The 21833-nt window shown below is 34.8% G+C and overlaps 1 protein-coding gene across 2 annotated transcripts in view; it reads right to left on the minus strand.

The window, feature by feature from the left end:
* Nucleotides 1-7175: 7175 nt before the first annotated feature.
* Lim1 (LIM homeobox 1) overlaps nt 7176-21833 on the minus strand; it is a 119111-nt gene continuing 104453 nt past the window's right edge. For both annotated transcript variants that reach the window (XM_074183479.1, XM_074183480.1), the window contains exons 6-7: nt 10841-11123; nt 7176-8395 (exon numbers count right to left, since the gene is read on the minus strand). In XM_074183479.1, the coding sequence (XP_074039580.1) occupies nt 8184-8395; nt 10841-11123 (495 nt within the window). In that variant the 3' untranslated portion in view covers nt 7176-8183. The remainder of the gene's footprint in view (nt 8396-10840; nt 11124-21833) is intronic.

Consider the following 21833-nt stretch of genomic DNA (forward strand, 5'->3'; position numbering starts at 1 on the left):
GTCATTCAATGCAAAACCCAAGGGGGATAAGTGGAAAAAATCGGACATATTATAGACTAGAATGTGATGACTGTCCAGCAGTGTATGCAGGCCAGACAGGCAGGAATTTTAACATGAGGTTCCGTGAGCATATGATATCAGATAAAAAATCATCTATATTTGGACATGTATAAGAAACAAACCACACAATAAAAAAAATCTTTAAAATGCTTCATACGTGCAATGAAGACATGGAGATGAAATTGTTGGAAGCATTGAAAATAAACAAATTTTACAAAAACCCCAAAACGCTCAATGATCAACTAAAACAATGCAGCTCGCATCTTTTGAATTCGTGAATTTTGACATCTAGTTTAGGGTCCATTCGGCGGGTTGGCTATCCTTGTTCATCTTACACTGCTTGAACCACTGTGCATGCTATTTCTGGCCAGTGAATTTATGATTCCGTTGGGATGTGGGGGTTGAGCAAACCGGCTATCGGATGCCTGCTTCCACGTAGCCCCGCTGGATACGGCGAGTGTTGGCCTACACTTGCGGATAAAAAAGAGATGTCTGCCAGTGACCTGTCCATCTTCCTGGAAAGGACAGGATGGACGATGACCTAGAAGGACAACTCATCGGGAGGATGTACAATGGGTCAAAAGTACCCTAAGTGCTGTGGGCTTACACTCACTCTCCCTATTCTACAGATACAGATACGAGAATGACAGAATCTCTTGTGGTTCTGTTATTCCTTACTGAATGGCACCCCAGCGATGACTTAATCCTAAGGTGTGTGTATCCGTGCCGAGAGGATGAATGGCACTGAGCCTATCAGCTGTCTCTAACGGAACCTTTGAGATACCGGGCGCCCTCTCGTCGTAGCATCGCCTTGTCACAGTAATGCGGGGCTCTGCCGTCATTGGTCTTCTTTCCCTAGTCACTCGGCTAGGCTGCACGGTTGAATCGAAGGTATCGTTAGGTGTAGCTGACGTGCAAAAACCCTCATATGGGAAGGTTGTCGCGGGTATGAAGGTGGGAATCTTGCACCTTGACTATCCGACCACCTCATTAAGGATGAAACAGCAGAGCATGTACTTTGTGCCAAGCTGGGGACTGAATCAGGGTTTTAGAGTTCGGCAGAGCCGAACCTGAAAGATCACTTACCATACAAACTAATCGGTTTCATTAAGAAGCTGGGTTTATTTGGTCGAGTGGTGTGAATAGCTGTGAGCCACAATAAACCCTTGCGGTTGCGGTTGATTAGATCCACTCAATTTGAACCTACTCATGTCTAGACCAAAATCATTATGGATTCAATAGTAGTACATAATATTGAATATATTGCAATTGGCTGACACTGCACTGATAAATTCAAATTCAGACACTCGAGTATTGTACTAAAATTGTAATCAACTCAAAAACAAATCACAAGTTATTATGCTCATTATGAATAAATATTAATTTGGACTTTATAGGTAGAATTGGAAACTCTGGCTTCAAGTTAGATGAATCAGTTGAACCCTTATGGCACACAAAAGTACTGACTTTCGACGCTCATTGCAAGATATGACTGTTTTAGTCGTATCCTGATGATGCTAACTTTGTTAGCGAATCGCGTTGCAATAATTGATATGTTTCATGGTGTGGGAAAAGTGTTTTAAATAAAGAAAAGGAAAAGTGATGATGAAGAGCTCCAAAAATATTTAAAAAGTTCTTTGCGCTGTATTGAATTCAAAGTTTGTGCTATTCACAATGCGACCTTTCGAATAAATATTTCTGGGGATTCTTGCTACTATATATTTTTAAACACGTAACAAGTTTCATATTTCGAAAGCATATCCCTGTACGATTGTAACGGTACATGCAACAGTTTAAAAAGATAAAGACACGTCGAGATTTCTGTTTGACATTAGACGATGACCTCCGTGGTCATCCGACTGGAAGTTGGCAAACTATAAAACACTATAATCTGAAGAGAGGCCGTGGAGCCGACCGACGAGGATATTATTAAGGTAGAAGCTCGCTCTCTAATTATAGAGTAGGCTGTGGGGCTCTCCGTGCGAGAGGCATCCAGGAGGCCGAGAAGACGTGCTTCTGAGGACGTGACGGTGTGTAGGAGGAGCGCTCGTCGATGCTATTCTTCTCTTTATTTTTTGAAATTGATGGTCGATTGTTTTTGTTTTGTTTTATCGGTGGGTAACTGCGGTAATGGAGATAGTATGGGTGATCCAGTCAACCCTTCAGAATTATTACCGCGTATAGTCACTGGCGATATTCAAAATATTGTTAATGAGAAATAACACCAATATTGATGTGAAAATTGTATTACTTTGGTGCAAAAATCAACTAGTAGTAAAAGTCGCTGATTTCGTTTCAGAAACAAAGTCTCAGCGCGGCTGTCTGAACGTGATAAACTCAAAACCTGAAAATGTACTAGGATATAAGTATTCGGATACTTTTTTCGGATACTTTTATGGATACTTTTAGAATGAGTTAAAATGACGTTTTAATGTATACAAGTAAAAATACTAGGGATGAATATCAAAAACAAAAAGTAATAAAAAATATATGAAATGAAAGAAACTCAAAAAACTGTTTATATTTATTTTGTCAACAAAGAATATTTCAGTAAAAAAAAAATTTTTAGCTTTTACCACATTGTTCGCTAGATGTGACATTTATATCTATAATACTACCTTTGAGTTTGAATTTTCCTTCGTCAGTACTAATACCTCAAAGTGTTCATCACTTAAATTTTTTCTCTTTGGCGTATCAATCATAGTTGCAAAAGAGAAAAGTCTTTCTACTGGTGCTGACGAAGGTATTATTATTACGAAGCATGTATTATACTTGAGTGACACTTTCTTTAATATTGGGTATTCATTTAATACTTGTAAATTCGTTCTTTTGTCTTTCAGATGTCTTAATAATTCCAGCTAAATTTTTGTAGTTTCATTGCTATTTTCAAAGGTACCCTCAGTACCCTGTTCGTTCATAGTACTACTACTGCCTACAGTGCCTAATTCTTGGTTTTCTTGGGAATCCGTGGAATCAAAAAAGTCGTCCACATTTTGGTCCCCGCTTCCATCTGATTCGTTGTAAGATTCATATTACATCTGTTTTTTTGCAACATTTATTATACATTTTTTAATATCTTACAAAGATTTTTTGGATTTTTCACAATTTTTTTACACACTTTAGTTTAAATTTGGTAATCAGAACTGCTGCTATAATTGGATCTTCCCATTTCAAATTTAAAATTTTATCAAAACGAGTATTTAAATTTTTTATGCACATTTTTGCTAAATGTTCTCCATATTTCAATTTATTTTGAGTTTGGGCAATGAGTTTTTTATACTTGTTAATTAAGGAAATTTGACTGGGCAACAAGTATCCAAAACATACATTATCTTCACCTTGTAACAAATCTAACGTTAATATCTAACGAATATTTCATTTTTAATTATACAGAGTTATTAAAAAATGGGTACAAAAAATTTTCACAAATGAAATTAATTTTATCAGGATTCTTTATAAGGAATGGATAATTGATATGGGAATGATGAAATGGCCACGCACAAACAGCATAGATTCTGATTCAACGAGATTGATTGGTACTTGGTATCTTTAAGTGAGATAAGGCGGTAAAAGATTTCACCGCCTTACCTCACTCCGTTTTCGAGGATGCTGAACCCCGTAAACGGAAGAAAACAAGCTCCAAGTGGGGTCTACTGCATATTTTTTATAAATGAGGCACTCTAATAACTCATATTTCGAGGTGGCAAAGTGCTAAAATTGTCTTTCACCGTTTTCCAAGATGCCCGGCAAAATGCGACAAGATACGCCTGCATAAAATGGGGCTGTTTGGTCTGGTTCTCATTCATCGAATAATGTAAAAGTATCCGAAGATCGAAAAAAGTATTCGGTATTCGGATATTCACAAATTTGGCAACGGATACGGATACTGAATACAAAATTTGAAAAATATACGAATACAGCTTTCGAATACATATAAAGTATCCGGATACTGTATCCGAATACAGAAGTATTCGGATACTACCCAACTCTGCTTTCGCATTTATAAGTATAGATTGAATCCCATGCAACAATAATACTCGTTTTGATTAGTAGAAATCCATCTACTACTTGGGAAAATTGGTGCAACTGTTTGAGTGGTATTTATTAGCGGCCCAGCTTACAATTAAACCAAAAAGTAAAAAATGCAAATTCCAGGTAATTTTCAGACCGGATGCAATTAAAATTTTCAACACATTTCATCTATCAACAGACGGTCAAAAAGATTTGAATAAGACCATGATGACATTTCAGGCACAATTCATACCAATGAAAAACGTACCATTTGGTAAGTTTTTCAGGATAGTTTGAATTAAATATAGAATTTGTAATGAGTTTTTTTTCGAGATTAGTTTTATATTTATTGGTTTTCAATATCTTACGATCGATATGCCTGCATATGTATATGCCTGCATAACCAAAGGGTTATTTAAAAATATTGTGAAGGGAACAAGACACATTATTGTCCATGCAGAAGGTGACATGGGCTTCATACTCAATTGTGAGCTTATATTTGAATTGGGCACCACATCAGGGGATTATCATTCAGAATTGAATTCTGAAAATTATAGTAAATGGTTACAAGAAAAGTAAATCCCAAATTTACCTATGAATTCGGTAGTCATAACCGATAGTGCTGTATACTATAATATTCAAATTAATTCAGCCCCAACACAAATTCTAGAAAGGCTGACATGGTGAAGTGGCTGCACCAAAAAAACATTATGTTCACCTCTAACATATTCAAACCCAAATTTGATGATGTTCTGCTTGAACACCGACATAACGTTTTGCGACTTCCACCCTACCATCCGGATTCGAATCCCAATGAACTCATTTGGGCTTCTATCAAAAACAAAGTGTCCCAGAAGAATTTAACTTCCAAGTTGGAAGATGTGAGAAAACTGGCGGAGCACAAGTTTCACCAAATCTCTTCCAAGAAATTAAAATATCCACAGATAAATCCAGTGATTATAAATGCAATGATGATAGCAGCACAAGCAGCAGTGAAGATGAAAAAAAAATGTATTCAGATAGTGACTTATTGAAGTTCATTTTTGGATAAGTGTACCATTACATAACATTTTGATGAACTGTACTTCTACCTATAATACTAAATAAAATATGAAAAGAAATTACGAAGATGTCATGTTCCATTTGCTACCATAATTAAAACTTATTACAAGTACGACACTGGCCGCCAAGGGGCTCATCGCAATCTAATAGTAATTTAGTTAGGAGAGTCTGAACCTGAGCGATCGCTTGCCATCAGCCGTGGCGTGTATTGTACATGCTCTCCAAGAACTGAGATTGTAATAATTTTACATGTTTTACCTGATATCTCAAAATTTACCTGTTGTCCGAAAACTGAGATTGTAATCGAAAACATCGTTGGCTAAAGAAGGGCACGTTTCTTCTTTCTTTTTCCTTTCATTTTTGTTTGAGATACAATCATTTTTTTGAAGGGAGCAAGTTTATTAATCCCCTTTTCACCCAAGATGTGTCTTTTATGAGTAGGATTTACGAATAGTGATGCTTGTTGCCTAGTGGTTATGTTTGAATTCTACTATTCACTATTTTGTTTCCATGTAATTTTCATCTGTTCGATGTTTTAGCTTCTGCTTTGAAGCCATTCTCAAGAACCACTTGAAACTGAAGTTACATGACTCGACGACGGGGTCGTAACCTACCTGACCCCCAAGTCTCGTCGCTGGCTTCGTTCAGTTCCAAGTGAACACTGATAACCTTGTTTTTCGGGTCCAGTATTTATGCTGCTGGACAGGTATAGTATACTATAGTATGGATTTCCATCAAGTATTGGTCACATACATTCGATGGGAGTTTGAATAACAGTGGTACTCATATCATATTATATCATATTATATGAAAGAGATGGCATTGGCAGATCTAGATCTTCAGATGATGTGGTGCTTCAGGTTTTTCCAGGTTTTCTTGCAGCTGAAAAAGCACATGAGCCACTGGATTCAATCGAGTCGCTCCGGAGCCCAATTAATTTTTGTTGTTTCATAATTTCATAATTTGTGATAAATTGAGAAATAGAAAAAAATAAAATAAAAGAGTAAAACGCTTGAATATAATGATCTGATGATAGCAATAGTCAATGATCGCGTTGAAAAAAAGTAATTGGAGCATTGAAAAACACAGGTGTATCTAAAAGATTGTCCACCACAAAATAGAAATGGAACTTTGAAACAGTGATTTGCCGTTTTCCCTAATTTTTGAAATTCTCAAAAATCAATTCATTGATATAGAAATTTATCACTGAAATGATTGGTAAACGAAATGGAAATTTTAAATTCATTTTCAAGCATTCAAGTTCCAACATCAGACAGCTGTTCGAACCCATCATTGTTAGTCTCAACTCTCCTGAATGATGAACCTGAGGTCGATGAAATTCCACTTCACGAAGATGGAATGGGTGGAATCGGCCGAAGACTTATCCATGAATATAGAAGACCAAAGAGGTTCTTCACGGCTGTCAATTGCAGAGCCAAGATTTGATAAGGACCTTCAATGTCTGACTGAAAAATCAAATTTTTTTTCAAATTCTACATCCGATGCTAAATTGTAATCTCGACCATTTCCAGTTTTTTGCAATGATCTGCAAAGTTTGAAACTAACATTTCTTTCCCAAAAATTAATCTCTCCTAAAAATCTACCCTTCCAATTTAACATTTCATCTTCATCACAAAAGATTATTTTTTAATTGGTCATCCTTTAATAATGATACATATAAAATGTACAGGGTGACTAATCGAAAACGAAACATCCTTCTTTTACATGAACGCAAATCCAACAATTGAAGCCAGTTATCTGGTATTTATGGATTCGGCACTCGAATAAGGGAAATAATGACCTCGAAGTATTTTAGTGGCATTGATGTTTCAAAATACTTCAAATTTTTTTTCACGAAAGTTTTCAGATTTTGAAATCCCACGCGATAGTTTTTAATACATTTTCAAGCTTATGAATTCCCGCACCTATAGTGTATATTTAACGGAAGAGAAACCTTCAAAATGAAAATTTATTAATCGCCATTGATGAACAATTATGAACGAGAAAAAACAGTAAGACATTTTTGGGATAAAAAAAGTATGTTTAATATAGAATGTGTGATTTATTAAGACATCTAATATTAACAATTTACACTAATATATGCATATCCGGATGGATTTTTTACAGCAATTAATAGTTTTGTACAAATATTTTGTACGACAACTAGGCAAGTATCTGCATTGATATTTCAAGAAAATCAACCTGCTTCACGCAAACGGGTCGATATTCTCGAGAAAAGTATCTCAATAATTTCAACATAACATGTAATAATACTCCAAATATATATACAAGGATATAACTACTTTGTTCTTTATACATTCATTTTATAAATAGTACATTAGTTTTTATACATAAATACGGATTAACAGTCTGACAGATTCATAGTATAAAATAGCAGAGCAGCCCTGAATAATGTGAGTTTTCTGCTTGGGGTTCGTAATGTAGTAAGATAGATGAAACAATGAATATGTCATTCTGCATGTTGCTTGGCACTTAGTTAAGTTTAGGATTTGGAAAATGTACAAAACATTACACGGGACCAAGAAGAGTTCTATAAAATAATGAATAGTGGGGGAGTATTTACAAATTTCATTATTTTATGAAACAAATACTATTTTTAAACTAATTATATGTACAAACAATTTTTAATAAAAACAGATAACAGGTGAATTCCATTTCACAAATATTCAAATTGCACGGAGTTACCAAATATTCAACATATGCAAAATATTACGAAAACTATGGGTCAATCCAGAAATATATAAGCTTCAATTGAATTTTGTGTACAGTGCGTTGATGGGTGTAACAAACATTATTCAATAAATTTTTGATTTTCTAGGATTTAGAAATGGCATAATATATGAACTACATGAAATGTAAATGATCAGAAATAATAAACTGTTTGGAATAGTTCTCAACTCGAATTCAGTTTGCATCCTTGACTTTTCTCCATAAACACCAATTCAACGTAGATCATTGAACGATAGCTATCACCTTCGCTGATAATAAAAATTTCATTCTCTGGCTCTTTTCGCCAGAGCCTTTGCCAGCTACCACACCAATCCTTCACTGAGTTGCTGGGGGTTGTCAGAGAAATTTCCAGGAGACATGAATTCGGGACTTCCACCCCTACCGCCACCATTACCCTGCATCATGTCAGGTCCTGGACCTTGTTGTGGCATGAATTGGTTTTGTTCGTTAGGCATTCCTCCAAAGTCTCCAGCACCCATAGGAATTGGTCCTGAGTGATCCATTGGTCCTCCTGAAATCATAAAATATAGTATTGGTGAGGAAACATTCATAACGAAAGGTTGTTCAATCTGTTGGAACGATAATTCGCAGAGGGTGTTCTTTTGGTTCAAGATATAAGATATGAAATCTTTCAGAACTGTATGGTTTTGGATCTTGTACTTTCAGATTTTAGGGACAGAGACAACCATATTTTTTGCACAATATTATTGAAATAGGGGTCAATAAAATTGAAACATTATTTAAATCAAAAGGGGTATATTTTACGGAGGGATCAGTTTTGTGTGAAGGAAGAGAAGTATTAAGCCGAAACCTTTCTTTCCGAAACCATTATATTTCATTAACAAACAGTATATACCACATAGAATGTGAGGAACCAAATAAGAAACAAAAATATTTTTTGTGACAAAAAAGCGAGAAGAGGTCGATTCTCAATGCAAGTGAAAAATCTCTCTATCATAACCTCAAACCTCATCAATGGTACCATCAGTACCACACCGGCCAAGGAGATCCTTCTAGATCTACCTCCTCTACACATTTTTTTGGAGAGACCGGCTAGATGGACTGCATACAGACTTGTGCACATTGTCAATTGCACTAATCAATTTAATGCAGAGTGCAACAGACTGTTGGTTGATACTGGAAGTCACAGCATTTTCGAAATGACCTCTGACTTTATGCCTCCAACTGTCAACTACGAACTGCCTTATAAAGTACTGTTCCCGGGTGGAGAGTACTGGATCCTCCCGGAGAAGGAAATATTAAGAGCAGACAGTTGTTGGTTCACAGATGGATCAAAACACCTTCCGGAGGTATCAACCTGCCCAGGAACCTATGCGACTGTATTTCAAGCGAAAATTTACGCTATTGAATTGTGTGCGGAGAGATCGAAAGAATCCAACCTCATACACAAATCAATAAAATATTGTCGGACAGTAAAGCGACGTTGGAGGCTCTTGGCTCCTACCGAGCAACGTCTAAATTGGTAGCAAATTGCCAAAAACGACTCTCCTCAATAGGAAAACTTAACAGATTGTTTCTGGTCTGGATTCCTGGCCATATTGGCCTGGATGGCAATGAGGTTGCTGACTCTCTTGCAAAGGAAGGTGCTGCAAGCAGCTTCATAGGACCAGAAACTATCATCGGCATCGCTTTAGGCTTTGCCAAACAAATATTGAACACCTGAAAGGCAAGAAGATTTATGGACTTCTGGCAGAATCTTCCAAGATTGCCTCACTCCAAAGTGTTTATTCACTCTTCGAAGCTTTTTACTAGACAGTTGTTGGACTACAGTAGGGATGAACTACGATGTCTAACAGGCCTTCTTACATGTCACTGTCATTTGAATTATCATATGCAAAGACTCGGACTGTCGGAAGACAGTGTTTGTCGCCTCTGTTTGGAAAATGATGAAATAGCAGAGTACATACTGGGATCCGAATAAGGTTTTTAGGGTTCGGCAAAGCCATACTGTTGCTATCTGATCCGTAAGACCACTCACCATACAAACTAATCGGCTTAGTTGAGAAGCTAGGTTTATTTGGTCGAGTGTGAATAGGTGTGAGCCACAATAAACCCTTGCGGGTTGCGGTGGAGGATTCAATAGACCCACTCACTTCGGAAGTAACCTAACCAAACCTAACCTCAATCAGTGTACCTCCTCACACGCTTTATGGTGACCATCACCCTTAGAATTTGGAGAAAGTACAAATTGCGTCATACACGTGATCGTTCACTATGTTACTTTCCATTTTGGCGCAGAAATGCTCCAATATGTCAGAAAACGTTTCGAGACTCATACTCTTGTATAGCAATTAATGGAGAACATCTAGTGTGAATTAATGTAGTTTGAACTGACAGATATTATGCACGGCTTTCCAGTTTTGATTGCATGAAATGACTTTTGTGAAATTATTGTTATCATTTTATGATTTGTTCACATTATCTTTCAGATGAAGTATAATAATTTGAAATGGCGAACAGTTATTTTTTCCGCCAAAAAGAAAAGTTATTCAGTAAACAGTTACATGCATAAATTTCTAATGAAATTACCTTTTTAGTGATATATCACCCTTAGTACTTTCCCAATTTAAATTATGGTGTGCAAGGGGCAGAGAAGGAGAAATGACCGTAGGGATTATGATAGAAAGATATTTCCCCTGGATTGAATATCTACCTGTTTTTGCATTATCTTCTCAACAAATGGGTTTTAAAGGTATTTGATCTGTTTTCTTTTTCACTGTTCATTGAATATGGTAGATTTTTATATTATCACTTTATAAAACCACAAAACGTGTTTGAATGGTGACTAATTTTGGAGAGAAAGCTAATCTATAATGGTGTGAAAATCTTTCAACAAGGTTTTTTCAATTTCAGATACGTCTCAATAAGGGTAATTGAAATATACATGTTGATGTTGAATAAAATGTATCACACATTTACTGAAATTGAATCATACCTCCTTGTCCAAAAGGTAAACCTTGTCCTCCAGGTCCTCCTCCCGGATGGTGTCCGGCGAAAAACGGTCCATCATGAGGATGAAAAGGTGGGCCTCCATAGCCGAATTCGAATTTACCATCAGCGAAATACGGAAATCCTGGTGGGCCGTCTTCTAAGCCTCCAGGAGAAAGGTTCATAGGGAAGCCTCGCATTTTTCTTGAACCACCGAAAAATGGACCCCGACCCATCGACGTCAACTGTTTGAGTCGTCGCTCTTTGGATCTTTTGTTTTGAAACCACACCTGAAATAAAAAAAAAACAATTAAAAAATTGTATTTGATCAGGTATTAGAATTGGTATTCTTTTGTGAGTTACAGACCCGAAATTTTATTATGTTCATGAAATATTCGTTTTAAAAATTGGTAGATATAAATTGAAGGAAAGAGCGTATGAATTAAACTTGACTCATATGTTAAAGAATATAATACCAATGAATGCTTTCGTGAGAAAATATTATAAAGTTTATATAATAAAACCTGTAAATTTTTTTCAATATAGCTTTTGTGTTCAGTCCATTTTTTATGTTGATTTAAAAATACTCCGAGATCTCTCTCTCTCTCTCTCACTCTTTGTATGGCCATTGCTTTCCTCTCGTGCGCATTGGGCCAAAATCCTCCTGTCAATAATTGACAGGAGACACAGCAGTCTTACCCGAGACAATGCTGCCACCCCCTAGTTTTTTCTCACATGTTTGTAAATGAAAATACTTCATTACTTCAAAGTTCGCACATGACCTCCTTTACGTGGTTATCAGAACCACCCGGCCTGAAGACCGGTGTGAATGAAGCGGGCCTTCACTTCACATTTGTTAAACATTTTCACATATAGATTTCTTTCACTCGTTATCTTTATCGTCTGTCCACTACCACGAAACCTTCAATATTCCCAGATAGTGAATAGACTTCTATATTCATAATTACTGACAGTAATAAGATCCATTGTTATCACATGATATATTATGTAATTTGATTGTGAGATTTATTGGTTGATCTCGGATTCTGCCGTACTTTTTGACACTTTGCCAAGAAGAATTTGTAAAAATAATGCTAGTATCATCAACATAACAAATATAAGTCTCAATACTGTTCCTTGAGGTACGCCGGTTTTCATAATTAAATCACTTTATAGGTTTTCCTATTTTTCAAAGTAGAAAAATCATGTTGAATCATATATTTTCTTTGGTTATTGTAGACAAAGAAAAACATGATATATCCACCACGTGCCCTTCGATAACGTATGCGATGCGATTATAAACCCTTCATCTGAAAACTCTCACAATAAAGATTTAGAAAATCTGGTTGACGTCAAAGAGAAAACTGAAGTCGGGCGATTTTACGGTGATGTAATTTATGAAAAGGCAAAGTATGCATTCAAAGAAAGAAAACAAAAAAGTTTAAAATATCTGAAATGGTGACGGGCACCAGCTCACTCGGTTTATACGAGAATTCATAGCCAACTTGAGTTTTGAGGCGGTCGTCGTAAACAACTCATTCGGGCCGTAAAACGTTGAGGCGGCCTTTTTCAGATATATAAATATTATTTTTAATATGTGTTTTACGGCTTTATAAATATTTTATATTTTTATATATTCAGGTGTTAAGATTTTTGTAGTTTATAGGCGGGACGGCTCAAAGCGCTTGAATGTGTAAATGTCAAATTTTTATTTGACCGATTCCACATATTTTCTGGTCTTTCTTTTTTCGTCTGCCTTCTTGAATGAGCTTGATGGCATTTTATGTGAATTTTGTAATACATAAATCATTGTAACGAAGTATGGGTAATAGGAACCACAATAGAGCTTTTTCGAAGAGACACCACATAAAAATTACGTATTTTTTTACAAAAGGCAACTACCTATGAAACTCTTTATTTTATTATTCACTCCATCCAGTCCTGGTTATGTGAAACCCATCAATCGAAACAAGCTCACAATTATACAGGGGGTTCAGAAATTTGACTACCTTATCAGGATTTTTATTTTTTCAGTCACTTCACATGTTATGAATAGCATCTTGAATGGACATGATTCCTTTTTTGATTTGCTCCACTAACCAACTTTTCTAGAAGTTTTTTTGTGTTTTGTAACGCTGAGAAAAGAGTTTTGTATGTGTTTACTATACATACAAATAAGAACATGATACATGTCCATCATACAGATTTTTAAATTTCGATCATCAATGAAACATTGAATAAGAAATATATTTTGCTGCAAATTTTTGAAATGATGAGCCCGATAATAAAGTATAATTTGTCAAAGAATGAAATCATTTTGAATTCACAATGGAAGTCATGGAACAGTTTGTACAAAAACATTCTTCCACAGGAAAGAGAACTCTGCCACACTGTTCTAGACACCAACTGATTGATAGTCTAAACTAATTTTCTATTACTCAGTCCTATAATATGTGGCAGGATGAAAAATCCACTACCAATAATTTCTCGCTAAGGGTGAAGAAACCATAGTTTCTACAAAACGTAAGAGCGTACGACAATGGTAAACACTCTCTCCATCTATGTAGCTAATCTCAATCTCTTCAAGAGCAGTTCTGAGCTAGAAGCCAGATACTTCTCGTAAACGGGTATCTGATATGTAGAAGATGTGTTTGTTACATTCAACGTTAAGAAAAGTAGAAGACGTGACTTTGGATCCTCTCAGCATCAGCTGAAATTGAAAACAAACTGTGATAGCCCTATCCTTGATAATTTTCACAAGGTCTAAAAATTGATTCCGAATAGGAAAATAATCAATACTATATTAGAGAGTTGGTAGGCCGTAGTCTCAGACTGGTATTCCCACAAATAACTACGACAAAAGTTGACGGGCCTCTATTTTCATGTGCACATAAATATATTGATGAAAATGTTATCAGGGCCATAGTTGACAGACATGAGTATCATTCAAACATAGACGATAAGTGTACACACCTTAACCTGTTACTCTATGTGATCCAATCTGCAGCGTGTTCAGCCAGGAATTGACCAATAACCCAAACCTATTATACAATACATGTTTCTTAGACGGAAGTTCTTTCATGTTGAACGGTGAAGTGAATAGATATAATTGTCGTTACTGGAGCGATGTGAATCCTCATTTGGTGATAGAAACACATTTACAAACTCCACAAAAATTCAATGTCTGGGCCGGCATTCTTGGTATTCATATTGTTGGACCATTCTTCATTGAAGGTAATCTCAATGGAGACACATTCTTAAATCTATTACAGGGCTGTGTAGCTCCTATGATTACACAAACTATGGTCACACAAACAGTTCAGCAGAAAAAGAAATAACATTCCACCAGGATGATGCACCTACACATTTTGATGTTTGAGTAAGACAGTTTTTGGAAGAACAATTTCCAAAGCATTGGATCGACAGAAGGTGTAGTGGCCAGCTAGATCACCTGATCTCACACCTATGGACTTCTTTCTGTGGGGACACCTGAAGTCGAAAGTGTACTTTACTAAGCCTACAAATCTAGAAGACTTGCGACTGAGAATTGTTCGGGAATACTGATAGCTGACACCGGACATCTTCAATAATGTACGGAACGCTTTCGAGAGTCAACTGTATTATTGTATGGAACTAGGTGAAGGTCATTTTGAACAATTTATCTGTTGTTTTTGTTTCCGCTGATATTATTTGTTGTTGATTTCCTCAATAAAATGAGCGACAATTTTCTGTTTTTTTCTTGAATAAAACGTTGAACATTTAATTTCTCGCTAATAAACGAGCCAATTTTGAAAAAAATTACAAAAGTAATAGAGGGACACACGACCTTTCAAATGATGTATCACTCGACCCCCCATGTCATTGAAAAAAATAATAGAGGGGGTAGTTGCTGATCGCAGAGGCGTGAAGTTTCGGGTATGATCTCCATATCAGAATCAGCCCCCCTAGAAATAAAACTTGATGTGTTCTTTGAAATTTTCGATTACATTTTTGTTTCTGACTTACAGGGGGTCAAGTTTTCGTTGAAACGCCCTATTTAATCGTATGAATAGAACTTAATTGAACTGATTTGATTTTTTTTTCAATCAGGCAGAATTTTCAAGAAAAATTTCTTGCTCAATTAACAGCTTGCGGTAAAAATTTTCTTCCTGTCACAATGCCGCCATCCGTTAATTTCCAGAAATATCCTACACGTGTGTTGGTAGAGAAACCGCACGTAATTTTGCAGTTTTCATTTAGGTTTCCATATGACTGAATGTGTGCTTCTGGTCCCCAGGATACTTCGGGCCCTGGAGAATAGGTTACCAGCCCATTAATCTAGACCGCTCCTAATATTTTATAAAAACTACATTTGTTTCGAAAGCAACTGGCGCATTTGGAACGCATTTGTTTTTCATAACTAACCTAGTCTCCAAAATCTTACAAAAATAAAAAACTGTCGAATCAACCATTTTCGTAATCCCATACTGTTATTGTGATTTAACGGTATTCAGATGACAATTGAAAAGTTAATGTTAACACCATCCGTCCGTTAAGATTTTTTAACGGTCGACGGCCGTTTCAAAATTTTCATATTCTTTTTGATATCGCTCTTGAGTTATTTTCGGCAGTAAATCAACACTCGCTGCACATGATTGTCCCAATATTTCAAAAGAAATTTGATTTGTTTCCTCAGTTTTTTCAATTTGATCCATGATCGTTGTTGAAGCGAACTCGCGAACAAAAAAAACTGACGTTGTTCATAATATTGTTGTGATATTGTTAAAATGTTCCACGACAACACGATGTTGGAATTTTTCTGTAGAATTACGAGGTACGTGGTTTGTTCTTTCCTTGAAATCAAAATGTAATCTTTCAGCGGGAATACGGAAAGTCTTGAACGACACCCAGCTGATACGCAAATAACGGATTCGGTTGTTATAATCCTCGGCTGCGCCTTGGATTACAATATTCAACCTCATCCGTTCTTTGCTACATATCGACCTTGTAACGTCAATAACTAGATCAATTTGAGTGTCTCTGATTGAAGTACAAACAGTAATTCAATCAGTAAAATATGTGGTATGTATATTGTATCTCTATTCCATGCAAGCAACAACTTTGAACTCAAATTTACAGCAAATGTACGGCGACTGTCAGAAGATTACAATCATTTCTACGCAGCTCTATAATTATATTCCTACCGCGAGTTGCCTAAAAATCACACACTCAGACCACACCTCAGTAATACGCGCAATTTACGAAGACGCGCTTCAGTCGTTTTTAAATGAAATTCTTAGAGTAGTTTTACAAATGTGCTATGAAGAAGACGTCGCCAGATGACAGTTGAAATGTTGACGTCGCACATTCACACTAATTTTAACCTGTTTATTTGTCAACGAAGTTAATCGACCAAATAATGCAGTTCTCGAATAGCGTTACAACAAAACCAAGAGTAGAAGAGTTGAAAGGTCTTAATAACTTTAAATCTGGATCTCTCAAACTTCACTTCACTTTTCATTGCCGAAAAACCTCAAATATATCTAGATGCTGACTGTATTGAAAAAAATATATAATTTTGCCGCTAACGGTAAATTCACGTTAAATTCACAGCATCTTTAAGATATTTAATTTTCATTTAATAATCCAAATGTAACTAAATCTTTCATAAGTCCCGTGGCAGTGTGCGCCAATTAAAGTGCAACTTGATCCCCGTCAAGAGTAACGTTGATTTGTTTATGTTTATTTACTGTATTTTTCATGAAGATGTCATCAAATTTACATACTTCCTCATTTGAGAACAGATCATCTATAAGGAACAATTCGTTCAGGCCAGTCTCATTTGAGAACTATTTTAGGCAAATAGTTAGGTTAGGTAAGGTTAGGTTAGGTTAGGTTAGGTGACCTTATTGAACAGAATTTCCACATTCAATGTCTGAACTTCCAATGATGATAAAAATTCCTTGCGTGTAAAAAATTTAAATTTTCAATGAGAATTGTGTGTATAAATGTACACGCAGATAAGTCTGGAAATCGTAGTGGAGAATGAAATAATATATGCATGATGAATTAATGACATGAAGTGATATTTTTCATTGTTCGAGGAGTTGTTGCATGACAGATCGACTCAACAGTACTCAAACTATTAATACTAACAGGACTATCGAAATAGATCAGAAGAATTTGACAAAAGTGCAATATTTAAACCTGCTTTAGATTCGGATCAACGATCTTCAGCAAGTCTTTGAAAATCAAGTCAAACGTAAACAGCGATTACGTCTACAGGTGTAAATAAGACTTCACCTTGATAAGAATCACATTTCAGAAGTCGGGAATAGCAAATATATCATCACAACATGCGTAGCACCATGTGTCTGTGTATAGAAAGAAATTGTTTATTGAAGAAAAAAGAAACGAAACTTTCTATAATTTTTACCATTTTTATTTGTAACTAACGTTACTGCAGTTTCATCCTATACGGACATTTTCAACTTTTATTTGTAACGTTAGTTACAAATAAACATAGAAAGTTACATTTTTTTTTCATTATGATTTCCTACCACGTAGTAACGCTATATCCATTAATTTATTAAATAGTTTATTCGTCACAGATATGGAAAATTCATCATGATCCCTTAAGTACTTGATTTTTAACTGTATGTGACATTTCTATACCTTTCAAATATAATCAAATGTTTGCTATAATCTTTTCTGGAAAGAAATGGTTTCTTCTTTATAAAAAACAAAAAATATGGGAATCTTTCAAAGAATAGAAGAAAGCCATTACCTTCAAAATATGAACATTGAATTATACACAAAAACACTTTTCACTATTCAGTTTGTACTCCAAACATTCGTTAGAGAATTGAATCAGATATCATTCACAGGATTGCTACACAATATAGTATATGAAAGAGGTGAAATTTCACCCACATGGAACACTGCCATCCTCAATGGCGAACATCCAATGTTTCGGAATGAAACCCTTGCCTTATTGCTTCTTCAGCACTAATCTGGATGAGATTACAAGAAAAAGCATTCAATTCAATCATGAAATTACGACTTCATGTCACAAATGAGTGGAATCCACCCATGTCATCGATGACGTTATGACATTCATTTCCTCATTTGATTTGATCCCAGTCAAAATCATTCTTTCCCAAAAATTATTCTCACTTAAAAATACCCCTGTCAAAGTGTTATCATCATTTAAAAATTTTTGCCATCTCCTTTTTGCTGAAATTCTGATTTTCTTCTCCGCTTTTTCCTCTATTGTTGTTATTATTATGTTCAAAGCAATCATTTTAGTCTAAGACATGGCAGTGATAGCAAGCAAGCAATGAACCAGTGAAATAATTGCAGTGATATATATATTTTTTACAACAGTCATGACTTTTCTGGCTTTCTATATGAATTTTGCCTGATCAGTGAATTCCTAATGTACAGTACGTGTAGAAAAAAAAATTCTCGAAGATATTTTTTCATCGACAAAGTATGAATATTTTATTAAATTGAGGGATGTAGCCTTTACTATGTGGCAGGAAGTCATCATGAAAAATGAGAAATGAAACTTTCTGTGTTTTTTACCACTGTTATTGGTAACTAACGTTACTGCAGTTTCGTCCTATAAGGGCATTTTGAAACTTGTAAATCAAACTAAAAATTATTGATTACATAAACCTTTATATAACACCAGTGTATGTTATAACAGAGGTACTTAACTTAATTGAGTACCTGAATTCTGTGACAATGTGGGTAGGTACAGTAATTTGAAAACCGGTTTCACAGATAAACAAAAAAAAAAGGTACTCAATTAGGTACTGTATTGAATATGTCACTTATGAATTTTCATCAAGTATCGGCCAATTCCATCAAATATTTTCAATTTTTGTAGAGTGCAATCTAAGTTTATCCTGTTTCTGAACATAGAACAGAAACGATGTTTACTCTTGTGTTTCTCCCTGTATTTTAGAAACTTCTGAAAAATGAATTATTGGCATAGCGAATGCGTAGACCAAACCGCCCCGATCTCAACAACAGTTGTCGGTCGAGATGAACGCACCCCCGCCGTTTTTTATACCCACGGGGAGTCTTTGTAGTGCCGATGGACGGTGTGGTGCCCCACGGTTAAACTTAGAGGCTCAGGCGCCCTCTTTTACCTTCGTCAGGACCACTCGAAATCGGAGATGCACGATTTTTCGCTGGAATATTAATATTTATTTCATCCTTAGTTTTTTACAATATATCATTGACATCAGAATGACTTGTTGTTTCTAATATTTTTGGTCTAATTTTATACTTTAGCAAACCTGAAAAATGTATAATTATTACCATTATAAATATGAGCTGATATAATCCATTTTATGATTTGAATCTTATTAGAAAAAATTTAATTATGTAAGAAAACTACTAAAAAATTTATTCAAAAGAGAAAATGAACATGTCATCGACAGAGTTTTTAGAAATAACCAAACCAAGTTAGACGAAAATGTAAGGATTCCCTAATGGACAGAATAAAACACAAAAACAAGATTCAGATGCATTCTTCCGTTTACAGTGTTTTTTTTAAATACATAAGTGTAATAAGTGAGATTTATGCTGTATATGAAATTCATTTTTATATAACTGAAAACATTCGAAGAAAACAAATTCCATTATGTTCTATTCTTGAAAAACAAATCAATCTGGTTCTTCAATTCATATGAATAAACAATTCGTAAGAGGCGATGAAATATAAGCAATGAATTACAGTCCATAGTATCTACATTGGGTGTTAATAAGTGACCAGAACATTCTCTAAGGTAGAGAATTTAGAAACATTTTGAGCGTATAAGAGAAAATTGATTCGAATCGAAATGAACATACATGAGCTTGTGTTCCACTGTTTAGAACCTTTGGTGTAGTAACGAATATTACTGGAGTTTTTTCCCAACACCCAATCGTTATTTCAACACCTAGACATGGGTTTCGATCACCAAGTGATTATCTTCAAGAGGAAAATTAATTAAAATACCAAACCGTTAAAATACATTTTAACGGTTTGGTATAACATAAGAAATAAAGAGAATTTCTGGGTGAAATTATTGTTTAAGGACCAAGCTATACTTATATGTTCATGTTATACTAGAAACTTCATTTATAGTTGAGAAGAATTGAATGATTGATGTGTTGCCTGTTCACATTCAATTCTTCCAACCGAAGTTCTTGCAAGAATCTGCTCATTACATCGTTAATTAGAACATAATAATCAGGGGCATCACCTTTACGTTTTTATATCTTGATTGTTTTTTTTGTTTAGTGCCCATATATCAAGTAACACACTGGGTATAATTCTATGTTCGAATCTTGTAGTTATATCTTATATATTTTTGTGATTTCTGTAATGGAAGCCGGCTAGATCACTTAGCGTCCATTTTGATTAGAAATCCTTCATTTTATTGTTGATAACATGTTTGATCCATGGCTATAAAAATCCCACGAACAAAGGTGGATAAATCAAAGGACGGGGTAGTATCGATGATAATGATAACAATTTATTGCACAAATTTTAATGAAATTTTTAATCACCTAAACATATGATACATATGAAAAATCATCGAGGTTCACAGATATTTCCTATGATGATTTGAGGTACTTACAAAAATAAATAATACAGTTCAAACTCAAAAATAAAGAAGTGAATGAAAGAATAGTATTCGGTATATGAACGAACTGAACATTGGTATCAAAAACCTAGGGGTAATATTTGACCAAAAATCAACATTTGGAAGACACATTTCACGAAAAGTTTTCTGAATCTCAAGGGGCTTATGGTTTTATTATTAGAAATTGCAGAAACTTCCATAATAATAAAGCTATGAAGTTGTTGTGTTACACCTACATATGTTCGAAGATCGAATAAGCAAGTGTCGTCTGGAGTCCATTCTATGAGATTTATAATATATGCATTGAAAGAGTGCAAAGGAAGTTTATTAAGTTTTTAATTTTCAGAACAGATAGTTCTTACCCTGGAACAAGTTAACTTTAACGTAACACGACCTGTTTCATAATCTCAGTTCATTTTAGGCCTCTCAGAACAAGAACTAATATAATGCTCATTTCTGCAATATATGTTATTTGCACGAATTTCAGTAGTTTTTTGTTCCCACTGTGATATATTTTCCACAAACCTTTATAATTTTATTAGAGTTGCAAAACAAAAATGTATTTAATTTAGGTAATAAGGATTACTCATTTTTCTTCATTCATTGCTCTTTGTTCGAATTTTAGCATTGTGAATATAATTTTGTATTGTCCTATAAATGGGTAATTGTTGGACAATAAAGCTATCATTATTATTATTAGTTTCTTAAGTATATATGCAGTTACAGTTTGTAGTGCAGAAGATATTATATCATTCTAAGATTTATTTGGCACATTATTCGACAAATAAGCAAGTAGCAGAAGAAAACAAATAGATATTTTTGAACGAAAAATATATGTATATTGAAATAATTATTGAAAAATTTGATCAAAAGGAATTAAAATGCAATGAAAAGTGTGAAAACTCTTCATTTCATATTGTGACTACCGATAGCTAGTTATGTAGATATTCCAATTGCCGGAGTTGAAAAACAATATGTACCAAAGTTAACCGAAACTCAGTAAAATAATTTGCATTCAATTATGAAAAACACAATAATTAAATATATTTGAAATATCTGACATAGAACAAATCAAGATAAACTATTTAGGAAGTATTTGAATTGCAATTCAATCTGCTGGTAGAAGAGTATATCAAAATATCAATTAGTGACATCAACTATCGTTTATTTCATACTTTCCTGTTGTCCGAAATTAGAGCTGGGGAAAAAACTTCAATACGCACTTGGTAATTGAACATAAATAACTCTGTGCCACTGAATTGAATTCTGGGCACAATCAAATTATAAACTGTATGTCAATATTTTACTGTTATATCTAGATTATCAAATTTCAACAGAAATTAACAATTACCGAGAGGAAATTAGATTTGCAGTTCA

This window comes from Leptinotarsa decemlineata, unplaced genomic scaffold, assembly GCF_025532065.1.
Source record: "Leptinotarsa decemlineata unplaced genomic scaffold, Ldec_3_MD MMD2_tig00026340_RagTag_RagTag, whole genome shotgun sequence".
NCBI lineage: Eukaryota > Metazoa > Arthropoda > Insecta > Coleoptera > Chrysomelidae > Leptinotarsa > Leptinotarsa decemlineata.